Here is a 21,208-nt window from a genome sequence, read left to right on the forward strand (position 1 = left end):
AGGGCCAAGTTTGTTTTGAATGGCTTGAAACTCAGAACCGTAAGTTTCTGGACCAAGGAAACTCCAATGCACAAAAGATGAGACTAAAAAATGACATATTTTTTTATCAGTCCGAAGCTTAAACTTTATAAATTCATTGGCCATGGGAAAAATAATGCACAATAGAAATCCAAAAAATGGTTCGCCCAAAATATTTTTTCTCCGGAACAGCTTGGAAACTGCATCTGCAAGGTCCTGCACCAAAGGAACTCAAATTTAAAAGCGCATTTGTGCCCTTAAAATGGGACCAAGAATAAGCCAGAAATCATCATTTTGCGATCGTTTTAAGACTTTTAGGAACCGTTCTTTGGGCCAAGGGGGTCTCAAATTTTTTTGGAAAGTGGGAGGGAGCCCAACAATGGACAAAAAAACTTTTTGCAGTGTTAAATTTTAAAATTACACCCATAAGTACCTGGTACATGCGGACTCTATTGTAAATAAAAAGAAGAAAAGCTGAGTGCATGGGATCCCAAAAAGGCATGAAAAATTGCATTTTGCTGATTTGCCTGAATCATGTATCCTTAAGTTCTTGGACAAAGAGAACCCTGATGTCTGGGAAAAAAAGAAAGAAAGAAAATTATTGGTTTGGCCGAAATGAGTCTATAAAAGGACGCAAAATTTCTACCCGAACGACTCGAACCGTAAGTCCTTGATCTTGAGAATCCTAAGATAGAAACACATTTTTAGGTTGTTGGTACCGGTCCTCTAAGAGGGGGTCCAACAACGCACCAGAAACTCGATTTTCTCATCGGCTTTAAACGTATAGGTAATATCTTACAGGTCTATCTTACAGGGTACAAACAAAACTGCCTTCGCTTCTCCCAGAGCCCAAACCTAAAGTGCCTACGTTGAAGCGGAGTTCCTCAGTATATATCGAAGAGGACTGTCTGAGGCTGTTCCAACAGACTCTTTTTTCTTGAAGCCATGTTTCGGTTTCCAAATAGAAAGTTTCGTTCAAGCAGTGAAGAGGCAGACATCAACTTGAAGTTCAAGTTATAATTTAAACACATAAAACTGTAGGCATTCTGCATCTCGTTCGAAGTGGAATCATGTGAGGATTTTCGGATTATGTCATTGGAACCTTAAAGGGGTCAAACGGCCATTTCCAACTTTCCTTCCTACTGCCAATTCTTTAGCAGAAAGGTACACATCTTGAATTTTATTTAGAGGGGAAGCAGACCATGATTCCCGATCTGTACGGTTGAAGAACCAAGTGGGCCATATTGCCCACAAATAGTCTCCCCCCACCCTCAAATCGTCATTATAAGTACACATACTGCGATTTTTTGGAGCCAAAACCATGCAAGAATTTTCAATCCGTATGACAAAAGAGCTAAAATGATCTCCTCTTCCGCCTCTCCCCCATTACCACTGTTTTACCGGGAAGGGGGACATGGTGCATCTTGTTTGAGCAAATTTAAGGTTAATGATCTTCAATCTGTATGACCAAGACCCAAATCGGGCCACTGCTTCCTGAATGACTCCGTCCCTCAGAGCATTATTTTTGAAGCACAAATGTAGGCATGTTGTGATTTGTTTGAACAAAACCATGCAAGGACTTTCAATATGTATGATTTGAAAGTTAAAGTGGGCTCCCCCAATGCCAAGATTTTAACAGAATAGGGAAATGGTGCATCTTACTTGAGCCGAAATCATGCAAAGATTTTCAATCGATATGATTGAAAAAGGGAAGTGGGCCCGTGGCACCTGCAACAGCCCCCTAATCACCAACTTTTTTGCACATGGTTAGGCATGTTGCACCTTGGCTCAAGCGAAATCACGCAATAATAATAGGAGTGTTATCCATATATTAGATTAGGTTTACGTCAGTACCAGCGAGGAGTGGGTCTAGCACGACCATTTTTGTGTCTGGGCGTTACACCGCTCCAGCACCTATTCGTGCTTGTGACAAGTTCGTGTTGTACGTTTTCTTTAAAGAAAAATACCACGAACCGTGAGGTACTTGCAGTTAGGTGAGGTGCATAAGGTTTTTGTCTTAAAAAACTATGAACTGATAGGCTTCTATAGGCAGCTTTGTGAAATGTATGGGTTAACCATCACCACTAAAGGCGGAATGTGTCAATGGTGCATTCTATTTAAAAATGGCTGAACAATTTTTTATGATGCAGAGCGAAGTGAAAGACCCAGCATAGTAACTACCTGGTCAACCCAACTCACCAGCTCTTACGTCGAAGATGGTGACACACTACTCGATCACATCGTTACTCGTGATGAAATATGAGCAACCCAGGTTATCAAATAGTGTATCAGCATTACCCTAGGAACATTGGGAGGATCGATTTGAAACTTTCAGGGAATGTTGAGGTGTGAAGTTGACCGAGAATCGTGACTTCGAGGCTAAATTAAAACACCCTATATGTGTCAAAATTATCAAAATTGCATATCTATACCCGAAGTTTTGTAGCAAATTATTACTTTAGAAATATTGCACAAAACTATAGTTGATCGAAAATATTGACTCAGTATTCAGATTTTGCCCGAAGTCAAATTACCTTCTAACGTTTTAGTGCTTAAACACAGGCTGAAAAATCTTTACGGAGATTCAAAAAATTAACCAACAGCAAAACAACATCGATTACAGAACAAACAAAATTAGTTTGTAAAACTTTTTACAAAGAATGTTTTCAAGGAAAACTGAAAACTTAAAGAACAATTAAAGTCAAAACAAACAGAAATTAAATGAAACCAAAAACAAACAGGAATTAAAATAGATAAGCACCTCCAACAAAAAGATGACATACTCTGCTATGAAAGAATAGAAAGATCCTAAAACGAGCTGAAGTCACATAACAATTATAGCTTCAATAAACCAAACAGTTTGTTTCACAGAATTACCAACGTTCATTTTACGTTCATTAAAATATTTTTATCACAATACATTTGAATGAAATAGAATAAAAAAATTGACAATGTTTTGATAAAATGTTTTGACAAAAAATGTTTTTTTTTTATAATAGTACAATTTAAATAAATGTCACAGATGTAATTACTCCAAGACTATTTATTTCATGAAATCTTGATTATTATCGTGATATTCTTCTTATTTTCTTTTGTAGTTCATTATTTGACAAATAAAAACAAGACTCTTCGGAAGACATACCGTTTTCAGTAAGGCATAGATTATGCTCCGGCCGTTAAATAGTTCTGAATGGGGCCCGGTTGCCTTACTCTTATCCATGGAAATTTCATTTCATTATAAGTTTGAATTCATTAATAATTAAAATTTCTTTTGGTATAAGATTCATATATTCATCCACAGCAAAATCTGTTAGGTTTATGTTTGATGTGATTAATCATATTAATTTGTGTTCGTTTCAGTTTTATTTATTCATTCACAGTAATTTTTGTTTTTCATTTATTCATTCATAGTAATTTCTGTAAGTTCTAGAATCTAATTCTACAATTGAGATAGGTATAGATCTGTCATACGTGTCATCTTCTAAGCCCTAGAAATATGAAAAGGGCAGAATAGAAGCTTGGCAGTACCTTTCCAAGGTACATTTTTCACCCTGGATTCATTCCTGAAAGTTTCACTCACCTAAATAAATTGCTTTCCATGATATCAAAAAGCACCTAAACTATGACTTTACCTTTCTTTTTAGGGTATTTTTGGGTACAAGACCCAAGACTTTGAGAGTTTGGAAACCTAGTGAGTTTTACTTATTCACCATTGAACTTCCAGCTGGTTTTACTCTACCCAAGTCATTTATTACTGTTTAGACATTTAACCATTTCTTGTGTGTATCAAAATAATGCTCAAATGTCCCATTGTCAATGATTTAATCTAGCTGTTTAGAATAAATACGTTTTAGTATCTTTTATCCGTGATAACACGCCTCTTGAACTAATATTACATATATAAGTTGAGTTATATCTCTGTTCCTTGCTCTTTCTTACATTATCTAGAAGAGACAAGTGCTAATAATATAACCAATAATTGAAAAAAGAAACATAAAGAAAAAAAAAGCAGAGAGGAAAAAGAAACATATGTGTTTTATAATACTTGACAAAAATGTCCTCTTTTGTAACCTATGTTTACTAACGGGAAACACAATAAAAATAAAAATTACCTTGATACTTTGAGGTGAATATCTTTCGGATATTATCTTATGAGATTGAAGAAGTTCCCGCCATCTACATCCAAGCAATTGAAAGTGTTTCCTTTTTTCCTGTAAAGCAACGTGGCTGCGCTGAATATTTTCTTCCATTTCAAGTATGTTTTCTATAATATACATACCCATTAATAGAACTTTTCAAACTAAAAATTTATAGTTTATACCATAATGAGACAAACAACATCATACAAATACACATTTATTGTTTTTTTTTTATTAGAATCAAATCTCAGTCGTTCAAAATAGACAGACCTGGATGATCCTACATAGGCTGGTGTCATGAAAATTTACTAGAGAAAAAAAAATAGTTGGATAATGTCATGCTGGCTAGTATATTTTCCAGCAATAACAGATAATACCCTATTACAATAATGTCTGTTCTTTCCCTGTGTCACAGAGCATAGTTGACTATATTCATGGTACTTTATTTATTTATTTATTTAAGAATTAACGACGCTTCTTGACTACTAAGGTCCCTGCGTCGGCCCTGCAGTGCATTCCTGCAGCGTGATTCGATCTCTGGGTCCCGTATTATCAAGCTAAGGTCAAATCCACTGCGCCACCACAGGACATTCTTGGTACTTCTACCACAAGCTTGAATTCTGAACCAAACTTGCCAAGATTGATACTCAACTAAAAACGTATACATGAAGAAAGTTTTCTATTGCATAGGCTAATATTCAAGCTTATTGCACTCTCCAGAGCATTATGAAGTATTGATTAAAACATTTAACTAGGCAAGTCGAAGTTAGAAATTGTGCACTAGTAAGAATCCCTCGCTCGTCAGCATTAACCAATTATACAAGCATTTATCAATAAAAATTATCTGATGTTATACGTTTTAAAGATGTCGTATCTGTATGTATATAGACTGATTTGTAGGAAAGGATTTAGATGGGGCAGTGTATATAGTTTATTATTCAAACTACCACTTAAAAATGTCATCTGTGGTCCACCTCAGCTAGAAGTATTCAGACTATAGTCCTGCTAGGAATATCAATCAGCAACTGATTGACAGCCATGATTACAATAAACATTTTTATAATAAAAGATTATGAGAATTAGTCATATTCATTAATGAAAACAACCCAGCTGCGTCACGGAAAAGACATTAGAAAAAAAAAGATAACAACAATAATTTCCAAACAAACACTTGAAACTAGAAGCAACTAAAAGTTAAAAAAGAAGAAAAGAAAACAGAGCTAAAAGATATCAAAAAGAGGAAAAGAGTTTCCCATTGGGCAGTATTGCAACTTAAAAGTTAAAAAAAAAATGAAAGATATAAAAGCCACAGAGCCAAGAAACATTAGTTCATTTCATTTTCACTTATTCAAACGGACGCAAAAAAAAAATACAAAATATGACATTCCTGCCAGGAAAGCCCGAAATGAGTGCTTGGCTAGGACAGTGAAATAACTAATATTCATTAAATTCATTAAATAGCAAACAACAAACGGAAATAACTGAACAATAAAAAAAACGGGGGGGGGGAGGTCAATGAAGAGAACACTAAACGATATTCCTGTGATGACCTTCTGCTGCTCGCTTGAACAAAGTAAGATTATTCGAATTCCGAATGTTGATTCCAAATATCTGGCGCCAAAAATCTAATTAAAAAAGAAGCTGTTTTTGTTGAGGTTGCTTCTTGAACGATGTCACAAGAATGTCGGCTGTCATAAGAATACTGATCTTGATTTACTGTGAACATATTTTGGAATGCTGACGGAAGGAGGTTATTGAAATGTGCTAAAGCAAGAAGTTGCGATCTGGAAATCTCGAGTCTTCGACACATCAAATATCCTAGCACTTTTGAATTGAAGGTTGATATTACATGTATATTGAACCGGAGATACAATTTGAATTGCTTGAACTCTTGAACTCTTGTATAACAAGAAATAAAAATAACAATTTTCATAACAAGAAACAAAAATAGAGATCAGTGGATGTTTAATGAATCCATGACAGATAGAATTTTATCAGTGGGCAGTATTTATGTTTTAATTAAATGTGAGCATGAACCTCTTTCTATCTAGAACTCCTAACGCACAAATTGGATGAAACATTGTTTGTGCTTTAACCCTCGAAAGTCACAATCTTTCTGGGTTGCATAGGCTGGTAAAAAGTCTTTCTGTACAGTACTTTGTCATCGCTTTCAGCAAAATATGCAAGCAAGTTGTAGACCACCTTTATCTGAGACCAGTAAAAATAATAACGTTGTAAGCGAATTTTCGCAATAAACTTTTACCATCAAGATTAGTCGAAATAAGAGTTGCCATTCCTGAATCAACTTAAAATGGTAATTCTTCTTCCCTTGATAGTTTTCCTTCAAAGCACGATTTTAAATTTTCGTTTACTACCGGCTAGAGTTTGTTCTTTATTATGTTGCGTCGGACGCTGCAAGACAGATGAAAACAGACCCCTCTTGAAAACAGATTTAGGGCTGCATTTGCTGAAAGAAAACGTGTTTTGCGTTTTACTGAAAGAAAAAAAAACGAATGACCGTGGATTGTCAGTTTAATTGACATAAACTAATATTTATTCCTTAAAGTTTTGACAATTTTTTATTTATGAAAGTAAAAAGAGTAAAAATATTCAAAACGTGTGTTGTTTTCAGCAAAACCCAAATTATGGTCTGGTCTTGAGAAGGCATGGGGGTTATCAGCTCTACTTTTGCTCGTTTTGAGTTTGACTTGGCTATTTATTGAAATTTCTGTTCGTTTTGAGTTTCATTTATTTATTGATAGTGATTTGTGGTAGTTTTACATTTAGAAGATTATTTGACTTTATTTCCGCTCATTTTGGCTTCATGGAGCTCTTTACTTTTCTTTGAAAAACTTGTTCTGTGGAAAAGTTTTTTAAATTAATTTTTGTTCGTTTTTTATTGACCTAGTCTTTTTCATGGAAAAAAATATTTTTGATATTTTCAGTTTTTTCTATAAGAATCCATAATTTAGGTAGCTATTTGTATATTGGATAAACTTTTTCAACAATTTTTAATCCTGACACAAAAAGTATCTTTTAATTTAATTTGATAGCTCCTGAGGCTGACCTGAAAAATAAAATAATATCATTCGCAAAATATTTTATCTATACTCTTTGACAACCTGAATACACTTAAACTCTTTTATTTATTTAAATTGTAAGAGCAGTAGTAATAGTGTTAGTCTCAAATTATTTAACTTAATACTCCAAGTCGTTTGCGACATATTGTTGAGGTGTGTCTTCTTGGCAACCATAAGCAAAATGCCTTTTAGTTTAAAACAACAATTATTAATAAGCACAATGGGCCAATTGCACGATTGTTGGAGGTTGGCAGCCCAATATCCTTAAAGACACAGTTGCTGAACCGTTCTACTATGCTACACAAAACAGCTGTCTCAAAATTTTGACTGGATACGTTTGGAAAATGAATGGGCTTGACAGAAGGGTTGCTTGCCCTTCAATCGCTTTTTATTCTTAAAAAGGTCACCAGAACTTTTAATTTTGAATCGAATTAGCTCCTTCAAAATTTTCAATAGTATTTCTAGCTATTATAGAGTGCTGCAGCCTATGATATTCCCTATATACCCTTTTGAAAACATGCCTGCACACAGTTTTTTCGTCTAATTGAAGCTCCTCCTAAACTTTCCCTAAAACTTTCACCTTAATAACCTTAGCGTCATTAGTTACAGTAACTGTAGTGATAGTGTTAAAAGTATACACATGGTACCTTCTGCCTAGTTCAAAATCCCCCAAAACTTACCCTTTAAGGTCTAATTTAATAATATAATTTGTTCTTCTGATATTGCTGTGTCACCTTTATGAAATTTCACATGCTCATAGCTTGTTTTGATTTAGCTCAACATCCTCCAAAATATTCCTTAAAAGCTTCACCTTAATACCCTTAGATTGCACAGTAGCAATAGTTGTAGCAGCATTAGTGGCAGTATGCGCATATGGCATCTTTGGTTTCTTCAACGTTCCCTTCAACACACGCTGAAAGTTTCAGCTTTACATCATCAACCGTTTTTGAAGCATTTCTGATGCGTCCGCTTCACAACCTCTGTGGGCATAGTGTTTTTCGATTCAGTTCCGTTTAGTTAGTATACATCCCAAATATATCACCTTAATCTCCTTAACTTTAATAATAATACAAGTAATAACATTAGCAGTATATTTAGCTCGAATTTCCTCTCAATACTTGGTCTGGTAGTAGTAGTGGTGGTAGTTATGGTAGTATTAGTAGCATGCGAATATTGCAAATATTGCCTTTTTGATCATATTCCTTATCATTTGCTGAATTTTCCAAATTAATACACTCAGTTATTCCAGCGTTACATCCTTTTGACAATCCTTATACACATAACGTGTTTTGAATTAATTCATAACATTCTCTGAAAGGCTCACCTGAATTCCCTTCGTCTTCTTGGAAAATAAAGTTCAAACCTGCATTCCTGAGGACTGTGGGGAGTTTGACATCCGAAAAGACATAATTACTGGACCTTTCAAAAAGGTCGAACAAAATGGATCTGGTAAAATTACGATAGGATGTATTTTGGGGAATGATAGGCTTAGGTGGGCTGATTGCACAACATTTATCTTTGACTCTTAAAAAGGGCATTAAACTTCGGACTTCCGATCAAACAAGCTCCATCTGATCTAACTGTTATACGACCACCCGTTCCCAAAAAAATTTATATGCCCCAGGGCATAACTTACAACCCTTGCCCCCAGACCTTGGGGGATTCCGTCCACCCCAAAGGTCTTATTATATCATCTTTGGACGATTTTTTAACAAATGGATGTCTCAAAATTTTTATCAGGTGCATTTATGGAAAATACAACGTAGGGGGAAGGGGTGCTCCCGACCACATTGACTCTTAAAAAAGGAACTAAAACATCTGATTTCCAATCAAACCAGCCCTCTCTGAGCTTATATGACACCCTTTCCATTAAACCTCATTTATCCTCTGGCATAACTTACAGCCTTTGCGCTGAGGGTTGTGGAGGGAGGGTTGTCATTCTCAAAGGCATAATTTTTAGACCTTTCAACTATGCTGAACAAAAAGACTATCTCAAAATTGATCGGGAATTGATTGGTCTGTGGGAGAGAGGGCTTGTTGCGCTCAAATCAATTCTGACTATCAAAAAAGGTCCTTTCAATTTCCAGTTGAATGAGCATTTTTTGAAGTTTCTAAGACAACAAATGGCCGTCTCAAAATCTCTATCAGATACATTTCGGTAAAATACGAGACGTAAGGGGAGGGGGGATACCCACCCTCCAACCACTTTGAATCTTAAGAAGGATATTATAGTAATCTCACAACCAATCCAATGAGCCTCCTCCGAAGTTAATACGACCACCCTTTCCATAAAAACCTTATATGCCCACAGGGCATAACATACAACCCTTGCTCTGAGGGCTTTGGGGGTTTGTCATCCTCAAAGACCTAATTTCTGGACCTTTTAACTAGACTGAACAAAATGGCTATCTCAAAATTTTGATTGGATGTGTTTAGGGGACTGATGAGCGTGGGAGGGGGGTTAGTTTCCCTCCAATCCCTTTCGACTAATAAAAAGGGCACTAGTCGTTTCAATTTCCAATTGAATGAGCTCTTTTCGAAATTTCTACGATAAGTCCTTCAATACGAAGTGTCCTAGTCTAATATCAAAAAAAAAAAAAAAAATAATAATACTTAATCATACATTGTGCTCACATTGCTTTTACTTAGGCAGCGCTATTGCGCTGCCTATGATAGGGAACCAGACAAAAAATTTCCATGCGAACTGATTTCTCTCACATATTAATAAAACAGGCTAGTACGTTCTCTACGAATATAGCAGGTAGATTTTTTAAGTAGGGTGGGTGGATTTGACAGAAATCAGGTTTAACAGATCTAATAGCCACATACAGCTCCCCAGCTTTCAACACTAGTGAAAGATATCCTCACCCTGGTCAAGAAAAGTTCCTAGTGAATGAGTTTGTTGGAGGCTAGTAATGGTTTGGGTTACAAGTTTGTATGTATTATGCTAATCACTGGGAAAGTGAGCACATGCTGTATTAGACTGTTATTGTTTTTTTTTGGCACATGGCTTATATGGCTAATCAGGGTGTATGCTTCTGACTCTCGGTTTTAACACAATAAACTACTAAAAAGCGTATTTCAATCATACTTTTAAGTTTGGCTTCAGCTTGGATTTTACTTTTAATTATAGAAGGAGAAAATGTTTTAATAACATAGTAATTGCTTTTCATATCAAAGTTCAAGCATGGGAGCAGTCTGTCAGTCACCACAATTTAGCAACGTCTTTTTTTAGCTGTTCACCAACACACTCACACACACATTGCAAATCGTTGAATGACTCTGATTTCAATAGTATATAGTATATCTAACTTCCTTCTTAAATTGTATGAATGAGTTTGGAGCTCTTACCATGTCACCATAAAGGCACATTTTTTAGACTAATTCAATTTTTGGCGCAATTCCATGTCAGGCCCCATGACTACTGGAGCATCCGATTGGAATTCAATTTGTTGTGGCTCTCATATAAGGCATTAGAGCTCAGAAGGATGCCTAAAATCAAATGAGCCCTTCCCAGCTTTCAAGAACCAACCCTCTATACTTGGCGACTACTTGGAAAAAACAAACATACATGGAAGACATAAAACTATTAAGCAAATGCTATAATCTGTTTTAATGAGACATTTATCCATAAATCATAAAAAAGGTGGATTTTAAATTTAAAATTCAGCCTTCTAGAAACTTCAACAGTCTATTTCATAAGCCGTTTCAGCCATATGTCTTAGCAATAGAGTTTGTTGAGGCTTTAATAACAGATTAAGAATAAAATATTCATCTTACTTGCTATGGCTTCATTGATATTGCATAAATTATCAAGATCCTCCTGGCATTTTTGAGTAAGGGGCATTGATGCAATAAAATCTTTGATCAGATCTTCATTCTCCAGATATTCCTTCAGCTCCTCTTCGGATGCATTTTGAAGCTCAGGTATAATAGGGAGTGTGATATATTGACGGTGATCAGAGATGTGTTGATACACAGGGGTTTTGTAAGATCCCATTAAACTATAATAAATCACAATTATAATATATAAAAATTATGAATTGTGTCTCATTAGACTGTAGACAATAAAGAAATCAATAATAAAGCAAACATTCCAAACAATTTTCAATTTAGATTAAAAAAATATGTTCAAACATTCAGACAGGAGGTCAACTTTTAATGCCATTATATCACCTAACATGCACATATACTTTCCTTTCCCTTTGGGGAAAGGAATTTTTATGTATACTAACAATTTTATAAAATGATTCTCTTAAATAATTGTATTTTACAGCTTGAAAGCTACAATATGCCTGTAGTACCTGTATGACCAATAATGTACATGCATTGTTTTCGCATAACATAATAAGCAACTGTGATTCAAGATACGAAATGGATCTAAAAATACAAACTAGAACTAAGCATATTGATATTCCAATTTTGAGCTAATGTGGCATCCAAGAAAACACCTAGAAACGTTTCCTTGGTTGACATCTTGAGAATTCAGAAACCCTGCATGAAGCTATGGTTCAAACTTCAAAAGCTAAATTCAGAAAAATTAGGAATTTAGTGTTTTGCTAGAGCAGTAGCACCTAGGGCTTTAGCAGTTTTCTGAACAGATAAAAAAGAAATGTCAAAGGTAATCCTAATTGCTTACTTTACAAAAAAAATGATCTGTTGCAGCATGAATTTTAAGAAAGTTGTTTGTTCTCCTTATTGAAGAGCATTCCAGACCCATAGAAAAGAGCCTGTCCATTTTTAGCATTAAAGGCATTTGCTTTCCATTTCAGAATTTGTCAAAGCATAACAAGGCACATATTCAGCAAACAGCCTTTCAGATGGCTTAAGTCCCCACCAAAAAAAAAAAAAATATCACGTCCACAACATTTAAAGAAGGTTTTTAAAAAATATTAGATTTAATAAAAAAAAGAAGAAGAAGAGTGCGAGCAGCAAAGTCTAAGCTGTACAAACTTTAATAATCTCAGCAAGGTCTTCTAAGAGTGACAGAATATTACAAGAAAAAAAAGATATCACTTACCTGAAATTTTAATACATAATAATCAGGCCTACTGCAAGTGTGATATATATATATATATATATATATATATATATATATATATATATATATATATATATATATATATATTTATATACATTTATATATATATATATATATATATATATATATATATATATATATATATATATATATATATATATATATATATATATATATATATATATATATATATATATATATATTTATATACATTTATATATTATATATATATATATATATATATATATATATATATATATATATATATATATATATATATATATATATATATATATATATACATATATTTAAATAATTCATAAATGACAATTTAGTTAATGTCTCCGCTTACAGTAAATTATCTCCATTGAAATTTTGATGGGGAAATTTCTCATAATATTATGGCATTTGGTTCTAGCAGTCAACAAGTGTTTTAGGATGGGTGGACTTCTAAGGACTGGCTGAGGGTATTAAGTTGAAACTTTCAGGATATTACAAGGGTGTTTTCAAGAGTGATTAGAAGGCAACCAGCTTCCTCTCTCCTTTTTGCCCTTTTTAGAAAGCCTACCCCATCTCCATAACAAACAAAAATTTCAAAATAACCATCTTGTTCAAAATAGTCTAAATGTCAAACAACTATATTCATGGGGGTAACATAAATGCCCACAGCCCCTGGGGCAAGGATTGCGATTTATGCAAGTTGCCCATTGTCAAACAGTTTGTGGTAACGAACTGTAAGCAAGGAACAACCCGGCTCAATAGTAACCAAAAGTCTAAAAAACTGAATTTTGATACAAATAGATGCATTAAATGAATCGGATGTTTATACGGATTTTAAATATATGAGTTTCATCAAGTTTAGTCCTACCCATCAAAAAGTTAAGAGCCTGAGAAAATTTGGCTTATTTTCGAAAAAAGGGGGAAACACCTCCTAAAAGTCATAGAATCTTAATGAAAATTACATCATCAGATTCAGCATATCAGAGAACCCTGCTGTAGAGGTTTCAAGCTCCTATCTGCAAAAATGTGGAATTTTTTATTTTTTGCCAGAAGAAAGATTGCCAATGCATGTTTATTTGTTTCTTTGTTTCTTTGTTTTTCCCAGGGGTGATCGTATTAACCCATTGGTACTAGAATGTTGCAAGAGGGCTCATTCAAGAAGAAATTAAAAGTTCTAGAGCCATTTTTAAGTGACCGAAAAAAATAGAGGGCGAATGGCCCCCATCCACGCTCATTCTTTTCCCAAAGTTACCAGATACAAATTTTGAGATAGCCATTTTGTTCAACAGAGTCGAAAATATCTAATAACTATGTCTTTGAGGACGACCTAATCCCCCACAGTCCCTGGGGGAAGGGTTGCAAGTTATGAGCTTTACCCATTGTTTACATATAGTATTTGTTATTGGGAAGTATACAGACTTTTTCAGGGGGATATATTCTGGTAGGGGGGTTGGGGGATGACGGTTACGTGGGAAGATCTTTCCATGGAGGAATCTTTCACTGGGGAAGACAATTTCCATGAAGTGGGCACTGGATTTCCCAGCATTATTTAAAAACAATCAGAAATTAAATGAAAAAACAAGTTTTTTCAACTGAAAGTAAAGGAGCAACATTAAAACTTAAACGAACGGAAATTATTGCGTATATGAGGGGGTTTGTCCCCTTGTCAATACCTTGCTCTTTACAATAAAGTAATTTCAAAAGAGCTATTTACTCTAATTAAATGGCTGTTGGGATTCAGGTGGCATTCCCCTCATCAGTACCTTGCTCTTTACGCTAAAGTTCGAACTTTGTTAAATAATGGCGGATATAAACAATAACTTGTTTGTGTTATTTCATGGCCAATCTTACCATTTAATATTATCTTAAGCAGCTTCTTACCTATGAATTTTTTGTGATCATAAACCAAAGATATTGTATGTCTTCTGCTTGTGGTTGTTATTAAATAAAAACAACAAGTTATAACACTAAAACTTAAAATGAACAGAAATTATTATGTATATGAGGGGGTTGCCCCCTTCTCATTACCTTACTCTTTACGCTAATGTTTGACTTTTTGTTCAAATTATTTAAGAATGACTCCTGGCACACAAGGGTCATTTAATTAGAATAATAAGCTTTTTACAAATTCACAAACGCTTTAGCATAAAGAGCGAGGTGCTGAGGAGGGGGTAGCTCCCTCATATACGTAATAACAACCAAAAGAAAAATCTGAGAAAATTACAGTTCTAACAGTTTGTGGTAATAAACTGTAGGTAAGGAGCAACCAAAAGAAGTTTTTAGGGATCGGTTTTTTGGGAAACGTTGATACCAATAGGTACACTAAAAGAATCAACTTTTTATGCTGATTTCAAATATATGAATTCTATTAAGCTTAGTCTTACCCGTCAAAGGTTACAAGACTGAGAAAATTTTCCTGATTTTCGAAAAAAGGAGGAAACACTCCTTAAAAGTCAAGTAATCTTAATGAAAATCACACAATCAGATTTAGTGTATCATAAAACCCTACTGTATAGGTTTCAAGCTCCTATCTGCAAAAATGTAGAATTTTCTTTTTTTTGCCAGAAGAAAGATCATGGATGCGTGTTTATTTGTTGTTTTTTTCCTTAGGAGTGATCATATCAACCCAGTGGTCCTAGAATATCGGAAGAGGGCCCACTCGAACGGAAATTAAAAGTCCTAGTGCCCTTTTTAAGTGACCAAAAATTGGAGGGCAACTAGGCCACCTCCCCTGTCACTTTTTTTCCCAAAATCATCTGATCGAATTTTGAGATAGCCAGTTTGTTCATCATAGTTGAAAGGCCCAATAATTATGCTTTTAGGTGTAAAATGACCTCCTCCCCCCCCCTCACAGCCCCAAGGGAAATGCCTTTTAGTTATAAAATTTGTCCATTATTTACACATAATATTTGTTATTGGAATGCATGCATACATTTTCAGGTGGGGGGACAAATCTTCTGCTGGGGGTTTTTCCATGGGGACAGAAGTTTCAAGGGAATGAAATTGTCAGAGGAAATTACATACTGTGGGAATTTGCTAGAATTCTTATACAAAATTCTTTTTAATGTCCTGCGTTCTCTTTTCCGTCTCAGTTTTACACATGGAGTGGTTAAGAGTAGGCTAAGAGTGGTTAAGTTTTCCATGGATATAAGGTCAGATTTCCTAGCATTATTTAAAAAACGATCACAAATTAAATAAAAAAAACAAGTCTTTTTCAATTGAAAATAAATAGCAGCATTAACACTTAAACAAACAGAAATTATTATATTTACAAAACGGTGGCCCCTCCTCAACACTTCACTCTTTACACTAAACTTAAAAATTTGTCCCAGTTCTTTGAGAATGACTCCTGAAACACAAGGGCATTTAATTAGAACCATAAGATACTTTTTTAAAACTAAAATTTTAGCATAAAGAGCAAGGTGTTGAGGAGGGGGCAACCCCCTTCATATTTGTAATAATTTCTGTTCGTTCTAAGTTTTAATGTTGCTCCTTACTTTCAGATGAAAAAACTTGTTATTTTTAATTAATCTATATATAAGATTGGTTATTGTGAAAAGAGGGCATGCTTGATCCTGGAACTCCAAAATGCCCTACAGTATTAAAGCAAAACTTTTAGAAAATGTTGAGAGGGATGTCAAGCAGAATCAAGACACACTATAGGTAGGATGGTTGCCAAAAGAGCATATCATCAATATCTAATAAATGGCTCAGGGTATTAAGTTTGTGAAATTTCACATAATGTTGATGGGGATAGCAAAGAGATGTAGAGGATGTACATCTCATAATACAGAGGATCAGCCACCTGCTGATCCTCTTGATGTACCAGATACACCATTTCTAAACCTAGCTGTTGATACTGAAGCAGCCTCTGGTGAGGAGAGACTAAAGGTGGCTAAGAAGCTGAAGTCTGGAAAGTTACCTGAGGAAGACCAGATTGCTGCTGAAATGATTAAATGCTCAGTAGCTGCATGCATAACTGTGTGGACCATGTTTTTCTCACTAATTTGGAGAACAAATTCAAATTCAAATTCATTTTATTTAAAAAACATTCGACGGACAGAGCCGATTATTAGTTTTTATTGTCATACACACACAAAAATTCGTCGACAAGTCAAAATTAACATTCACAAAATTAATAATATATACAATTAACAATAATAATTGTCACATACACACGAAAATAAGTCAACAAATATACACAAAATTATAATAATACAATTAACAACAATAATCCGGATTAAAAAGTCGATCCAGCATTAAACAACTTAACAAACGAGGGCACAAAACTAAGCTCATAACGAGCATGTGACACAGTCACAGGTTGAAGTTTTGGTACAGGCTCTGCAACGGCCCTGAGTGGCCTTACCCGTGCCGGTTGATGTTGGGGAGGAAGGATATTTCGGTGTATAGGGCTGGACAAAATTTTATTACCAAAGGATAGGGCTAGTTTTAAACGACGAGATTGAAGGGTTTGAAGTTGAAACTGATTAAGGAGGGATATGTACGGTATTTTTGGGGCTTTTGAGATTACTAGGAGGGCACAGTATTGCACCCTCTCAACCCGGTCCGACTGTTCCCTAGTCAGCCCGAAATGCCATACAGGGCAACAGTATTCAAGTGTGGAACGTATAAAAGAGAGAACAGACGAAATTCCTAAGGATTGGACAAAAAGAACTCTTGTCAAAATAGTCAAAAGGTGATGCTACTAAGTGCAAAAATTGGAGAGATATCAGCTTTGTCTCAATACCTAGCAAACTATTGGCAACTATCCTCCTTAACAGAATCCAACTAGCATTGAACAAACATCTCCAAGAGGAGCAGCATGGAATCTGGCCAAAAAGTTGTGCACCAATCTTGTAATTACTCTCAGAATCCTGCTAGAAGAAGCAAATGAAAGGTGCAATAAGCTGTACTTGGTCTTCATAGACTTTAAGAAATCTTTTGACTTGGAATACTTTGGAAGGTCCTCAAATACTATGGTATTCTGATAAGCTCATCAAAATCATCAAAACCATCTAAAAAGGCAAAGAATGCTGTGTGAAGACAAATTATAGGAATATCTATTACTTTCACATCATTACAGGCTGAAGCAAGGTTGTGTGCAATCACCACTGTTATCCTCCCCATTGATTATATTCTCTAGACAAGCAAAGGACATGAAATACAATTGGATAATAAGATACTCAAAGGCGTTAATTTTGCTGATGATATCAACCTCCTAGAGTCTTTGCAAGCAGAAGCTCCAACAATACTTTAACCAAGTCAGAGACACTGCCAAACCTTTTGGCTTTAAAATAAATGCCAACAAAACAAAAAGTGTGGCAAATACTGGATCTCTGCTTGATGAATAATGCAGTAACCAGATATAATAGAGCATGGCATGGAGTTGAGGTACATAGGAAGTACCATACATAATTCAAGTTTGTGTCAGTGAGAAGTCAAGCTTAGAATTGGTCAGGCAAATGCATCCTTCAGGAGACTGTCACAAATTTAGTGCAGCCAGATGTACTCTTTCCAACAGATGTGGAGGCTGTTCAACAGCAGCAATGTCATCTTGACACTTTGCTATGGTTCTGCAACTTGGTACCTAGATCAGCAGCTTGAAAAGACACTCCTATTATTCAAAAACACATGTTTATGGTGCATTCTAAATATCCACTGATCCTAAAAAGTAACAAAAGCTACTGTACAACAGAAGATGTCTTAGTCACTAATAACCAAAGTGATTAAAGGAAGTGGAGATGCCTCAGTCATGTGATCCACATGCCTGAAACTCAACAGCCAGAGGTCATCTTTCAGTGGTAGCCACATTGTAGCATAAGAAAAATTATGCTCCAAAAACACCATATGATGTAGATACCATGCTGACCTCACAAATAGTCTTTAGGAAGCATCATTGTCTTACATCATGCAGTAAAGCTTCATAGTTTAAACCTTCTCAAATTATACTTCAAGATATATTTTTATCATTACAAATTTGATTTTGAAAACACTATTGTGTAAGTATGTAACTCCTTTGTTTAAATAGACTTAATGGTAAAGAAACAACATCAATGAAAAAGAGAAACAGAAAAATGGATGAGTAATATAAAGTTTAGGCTATATATTTGCACTTTGATGAGGGAAGGGGGTTAGGTTTAAAGTACCATGAAGTACTAATACAAAGAATATAGCCTAAGTAAGTATTTTAGGATTTTTTAAGGTTGAAAACAACCAAATTGTATAATGTTTCCTTCTGGCTGCTTTTTATTTTACTGTGTTTCCTTCAGAAGATCACTATATCTTTTATATTAGTCAGACTAACAGAATCATCAACCCTTTTATCATGATTTCTATCCTATGATGCAAATTCACCAGGTCTGTTTGGCTTGCTTTTATGGGTAACATTAATATAAACAGATTATTGTCCAAGAAGCATTATTTGACTGGTATCTAAGAAACTTTGGCAAAATTCTACTTTAGCTACTTTTGGCTATCTTGGAAAGGGGTTGGCTCCAGGATGGGTCTATGGGCTAAAGTATGTCCTAGAAGGTATTTTGGAGTACCTACCTCAACTCCTTCTCCCTCTAGAGGGTCCTGAAATTTGTCTACATGCCAGTTCTATACTGATTGAAATTTTGACAAAACAACATTTTACCCTAGTTTTCAGTTTCTTTGTCTTTGGCTTTAGTTCTAAAAATGCAAATTCTAGTTGTTTGAGTAGAATTTTAAGCCATTTCAATGTTTTTTTCAAGACTTTGAAAATGTATTTGCATATCTTTTAAAACCTTATAAAATTGGAATTGAGCAAAGTTGTGAAGCTGAAAACAATTTTGTTATACTTCATTTAAGTGGAAAATTTATTTTGCAAGGTTTCACTTTTATAGCAAACAGATTTTTAAAGGTCATCAAAGGCCAGAACACTCTAGAGAGAGAAGGAGTAGAGATAAGTACTATAAAATACCTTCAAAGGACATATTTTAGCCTTTAGACCCATCCTGGAAAGTTTTGCTTTCCCAAACTAACCCCTTTCCATGGTAGCCAAAAGTAGCAAAAATATAATTTTACCCTTACCTCTACTCCTTCTTTCTCTAGAGTCTAGATTGTCCTGATGGTAAATGTTTAGTTTTGTTCCAAGTCTATATTCATTCAACAAAGAGTAATAAATCTAAAAAAAAGAGGTTTATTCAATAAATATAGAATACATACCTCACCCTGCTGCCAACAGGGCTCATGGCTAATACACTTCACTCTATAGGTAATGTTACCTGTAAGCAAGCTCACTTTATACATTTTTAGTTTGCCCCATGGAGGAGGGTCAACCAGAAATGGATATGCTTTTAGGATTAACATTTCTAAGTGCTCTAAACTGGTAATTATGCTGCAAAGCAGCAGAGTTTTATTTTATTATACTAGTTTTATTACTCTTTGTTGAATGAATATAGAATACAGACCTTGTCCTGCTACCTGTAGGGCTCATGGTCTAATATGCTTCACTCTATAGGTAATGTTACCTGTAAGCAAACCCACTTTATGCATTTTTAGTTTGCCCCATGGAAGAGGAGGGTCAACCAGAAATGGATGCACTTCTCTAATAATGACAAGGAAACAATAGCCTATACAATCATCAGAATCTTGCTATATGCAGTAATATGCACTTTAAACAGCTTGGAATGAAACTAAACATTTACAATCCTTTCCTTAGCTTTACACTTTGCTCAATCCCAATTTTAACTATAAGGTTTTAAGTTGCCTATATGCAAATGTACTTCCTACATTTTGAAAAAACATTACTGAAAAAACATTACCTGACACCTTTACAGTATTAAAGACAGAGAAAAGGAAACTGATAACTGAAAATTAAGGTAAAATGTTGTTTTGTCAGAATTTCAATAGATTAGCCTTGAATAGTCTGTATAACCTGTCATGCAGGCAAATTTCTGGACCCTCTAGAGGGAGGTAAGTCCTACCTTCTCGGGACACACTTTAGCCTGTAGACACATCCCTGAAAGTTTCATTTTCCTAAGCGATCGCCTTTCCAAGATAGCCAAATTAGCTAAATTAGAATTCTACTGAAACTTTAAAATCAATATATTCAGGGCAAACCTGTCGAATCGTTTATTTTCTTGATGATTAAGATCGTGTTCCTGTGAAGTCAGCAATTTTCTAATTTAAATATTTTGCCTAATATATTCAACATTGCCTCATATCCTTCTTGTAACTGGGCTGACAACAGTGAACGAACATGAGAGCTTTACCGAAAAATATTTAAAACAAATTTTCAGAGAAATTTTCTAAAGTCTAAGACCTGATCACAATCTATTATCTGTCATACTTGCAACCCATATAAGAGGCCTATGCAATCAAAATGGCACAACACAAAGATAAAACCCTCTGGCTTCAAAACTTATTAAATAATTTTCATCAATGGACCGAATCCACCAATCAATAAAGTCCTAATCACTGGAAGCAAGCAAAACAAAAGATATTACTATATACTTATCAAGCTCTATTATTCAAGAAATAGAAAAAGTTTTGTCACTAATTCTTCAGACATACTCAAATCGTCAATTATTTAACTCCAGCCATGATTGGTAACAAACAAATTCTCTAAGCAATTTGCATTTTTCTCAATTCAAATATACTAACATATTTCATCAATTATTTTACACAGACTAAAACTGAAATTAATGCTCACAAGAAAGGATTTGAACCAGCTAAAAAAAATACATCAAAAATGCCTGGATCCCAGTGTTATCCTGAAAACAGATCAACCAATAAAGAATGAAGGATAGTCAATATGTGAAAATCAATATGACACTTGAGGCTGCTTTTTTGCTTAAATACTATCAAATCTTGACTCAATGTCACTAACGGCAACGATATGGTTATTTTGCACACTCAGTCTATTTTTAGGTTTTGCTTTGATCAATGACATTGCCGAAAAT

General features: G+C 34.7%; 1 protein-coding gene across 3 annotated transcripts in view; it reads right to left on the reverse strand.

Moving 5' to 3' along the window:
- The window catches only part of LOC136041459 (vacuolar protein sorting-associated protein 37A-like), a 63,955-nt gene extending 43,485 nt beyond the window's left edge, over positions 1-20,470 (reverse strand). Inside the window, exons 1-3 of one of the 3 annotated variants that reach the window (XM_065726147.1) lie at positions 20,367-20,470; positions 11,018-11,241; positions 4,131-4,282 (exon numbers count right to left, since the gene is read on the reverse strand). In XM_065726147.1, the coding sequence (XP_065582219.1) occupies positions 4,131-4,282; positions 11,018-11,237 (372 nt within the window). In that variant the 5' untranslated portion in view covers positions 11,238-11,241; positions 20,367-20,470. Of the gene's footprint in view, positions 1-4,130; positions 4,283-11,017; positions 11,242-18,830; positions 18,858-19,334; positions 19,408-20,366 lie in introns of those variants that run through there. The other 2 variants (XM_065726164.1, XM_065726155.1) reach the window with 2 other exon arrangements.
- Positions 20,471-21,208: the final 738 nt, after the last annotated feature.

The sequence above is a fragment of the Artemia franciscana genome, chromosome 2 (genome assembly GCF_032884065.1).
Source record: "Artemia franciscana chromosome 2, ASM3288406v1, whole genome shotgun sequence".
NCBI classification, from domain to species: domain Eukaryota; kingdom Metazoa; phylum Arthropoda; class Branchiopoda; order Anostraca; family Artemiidae; genus Artemia; species Artemia franciscana.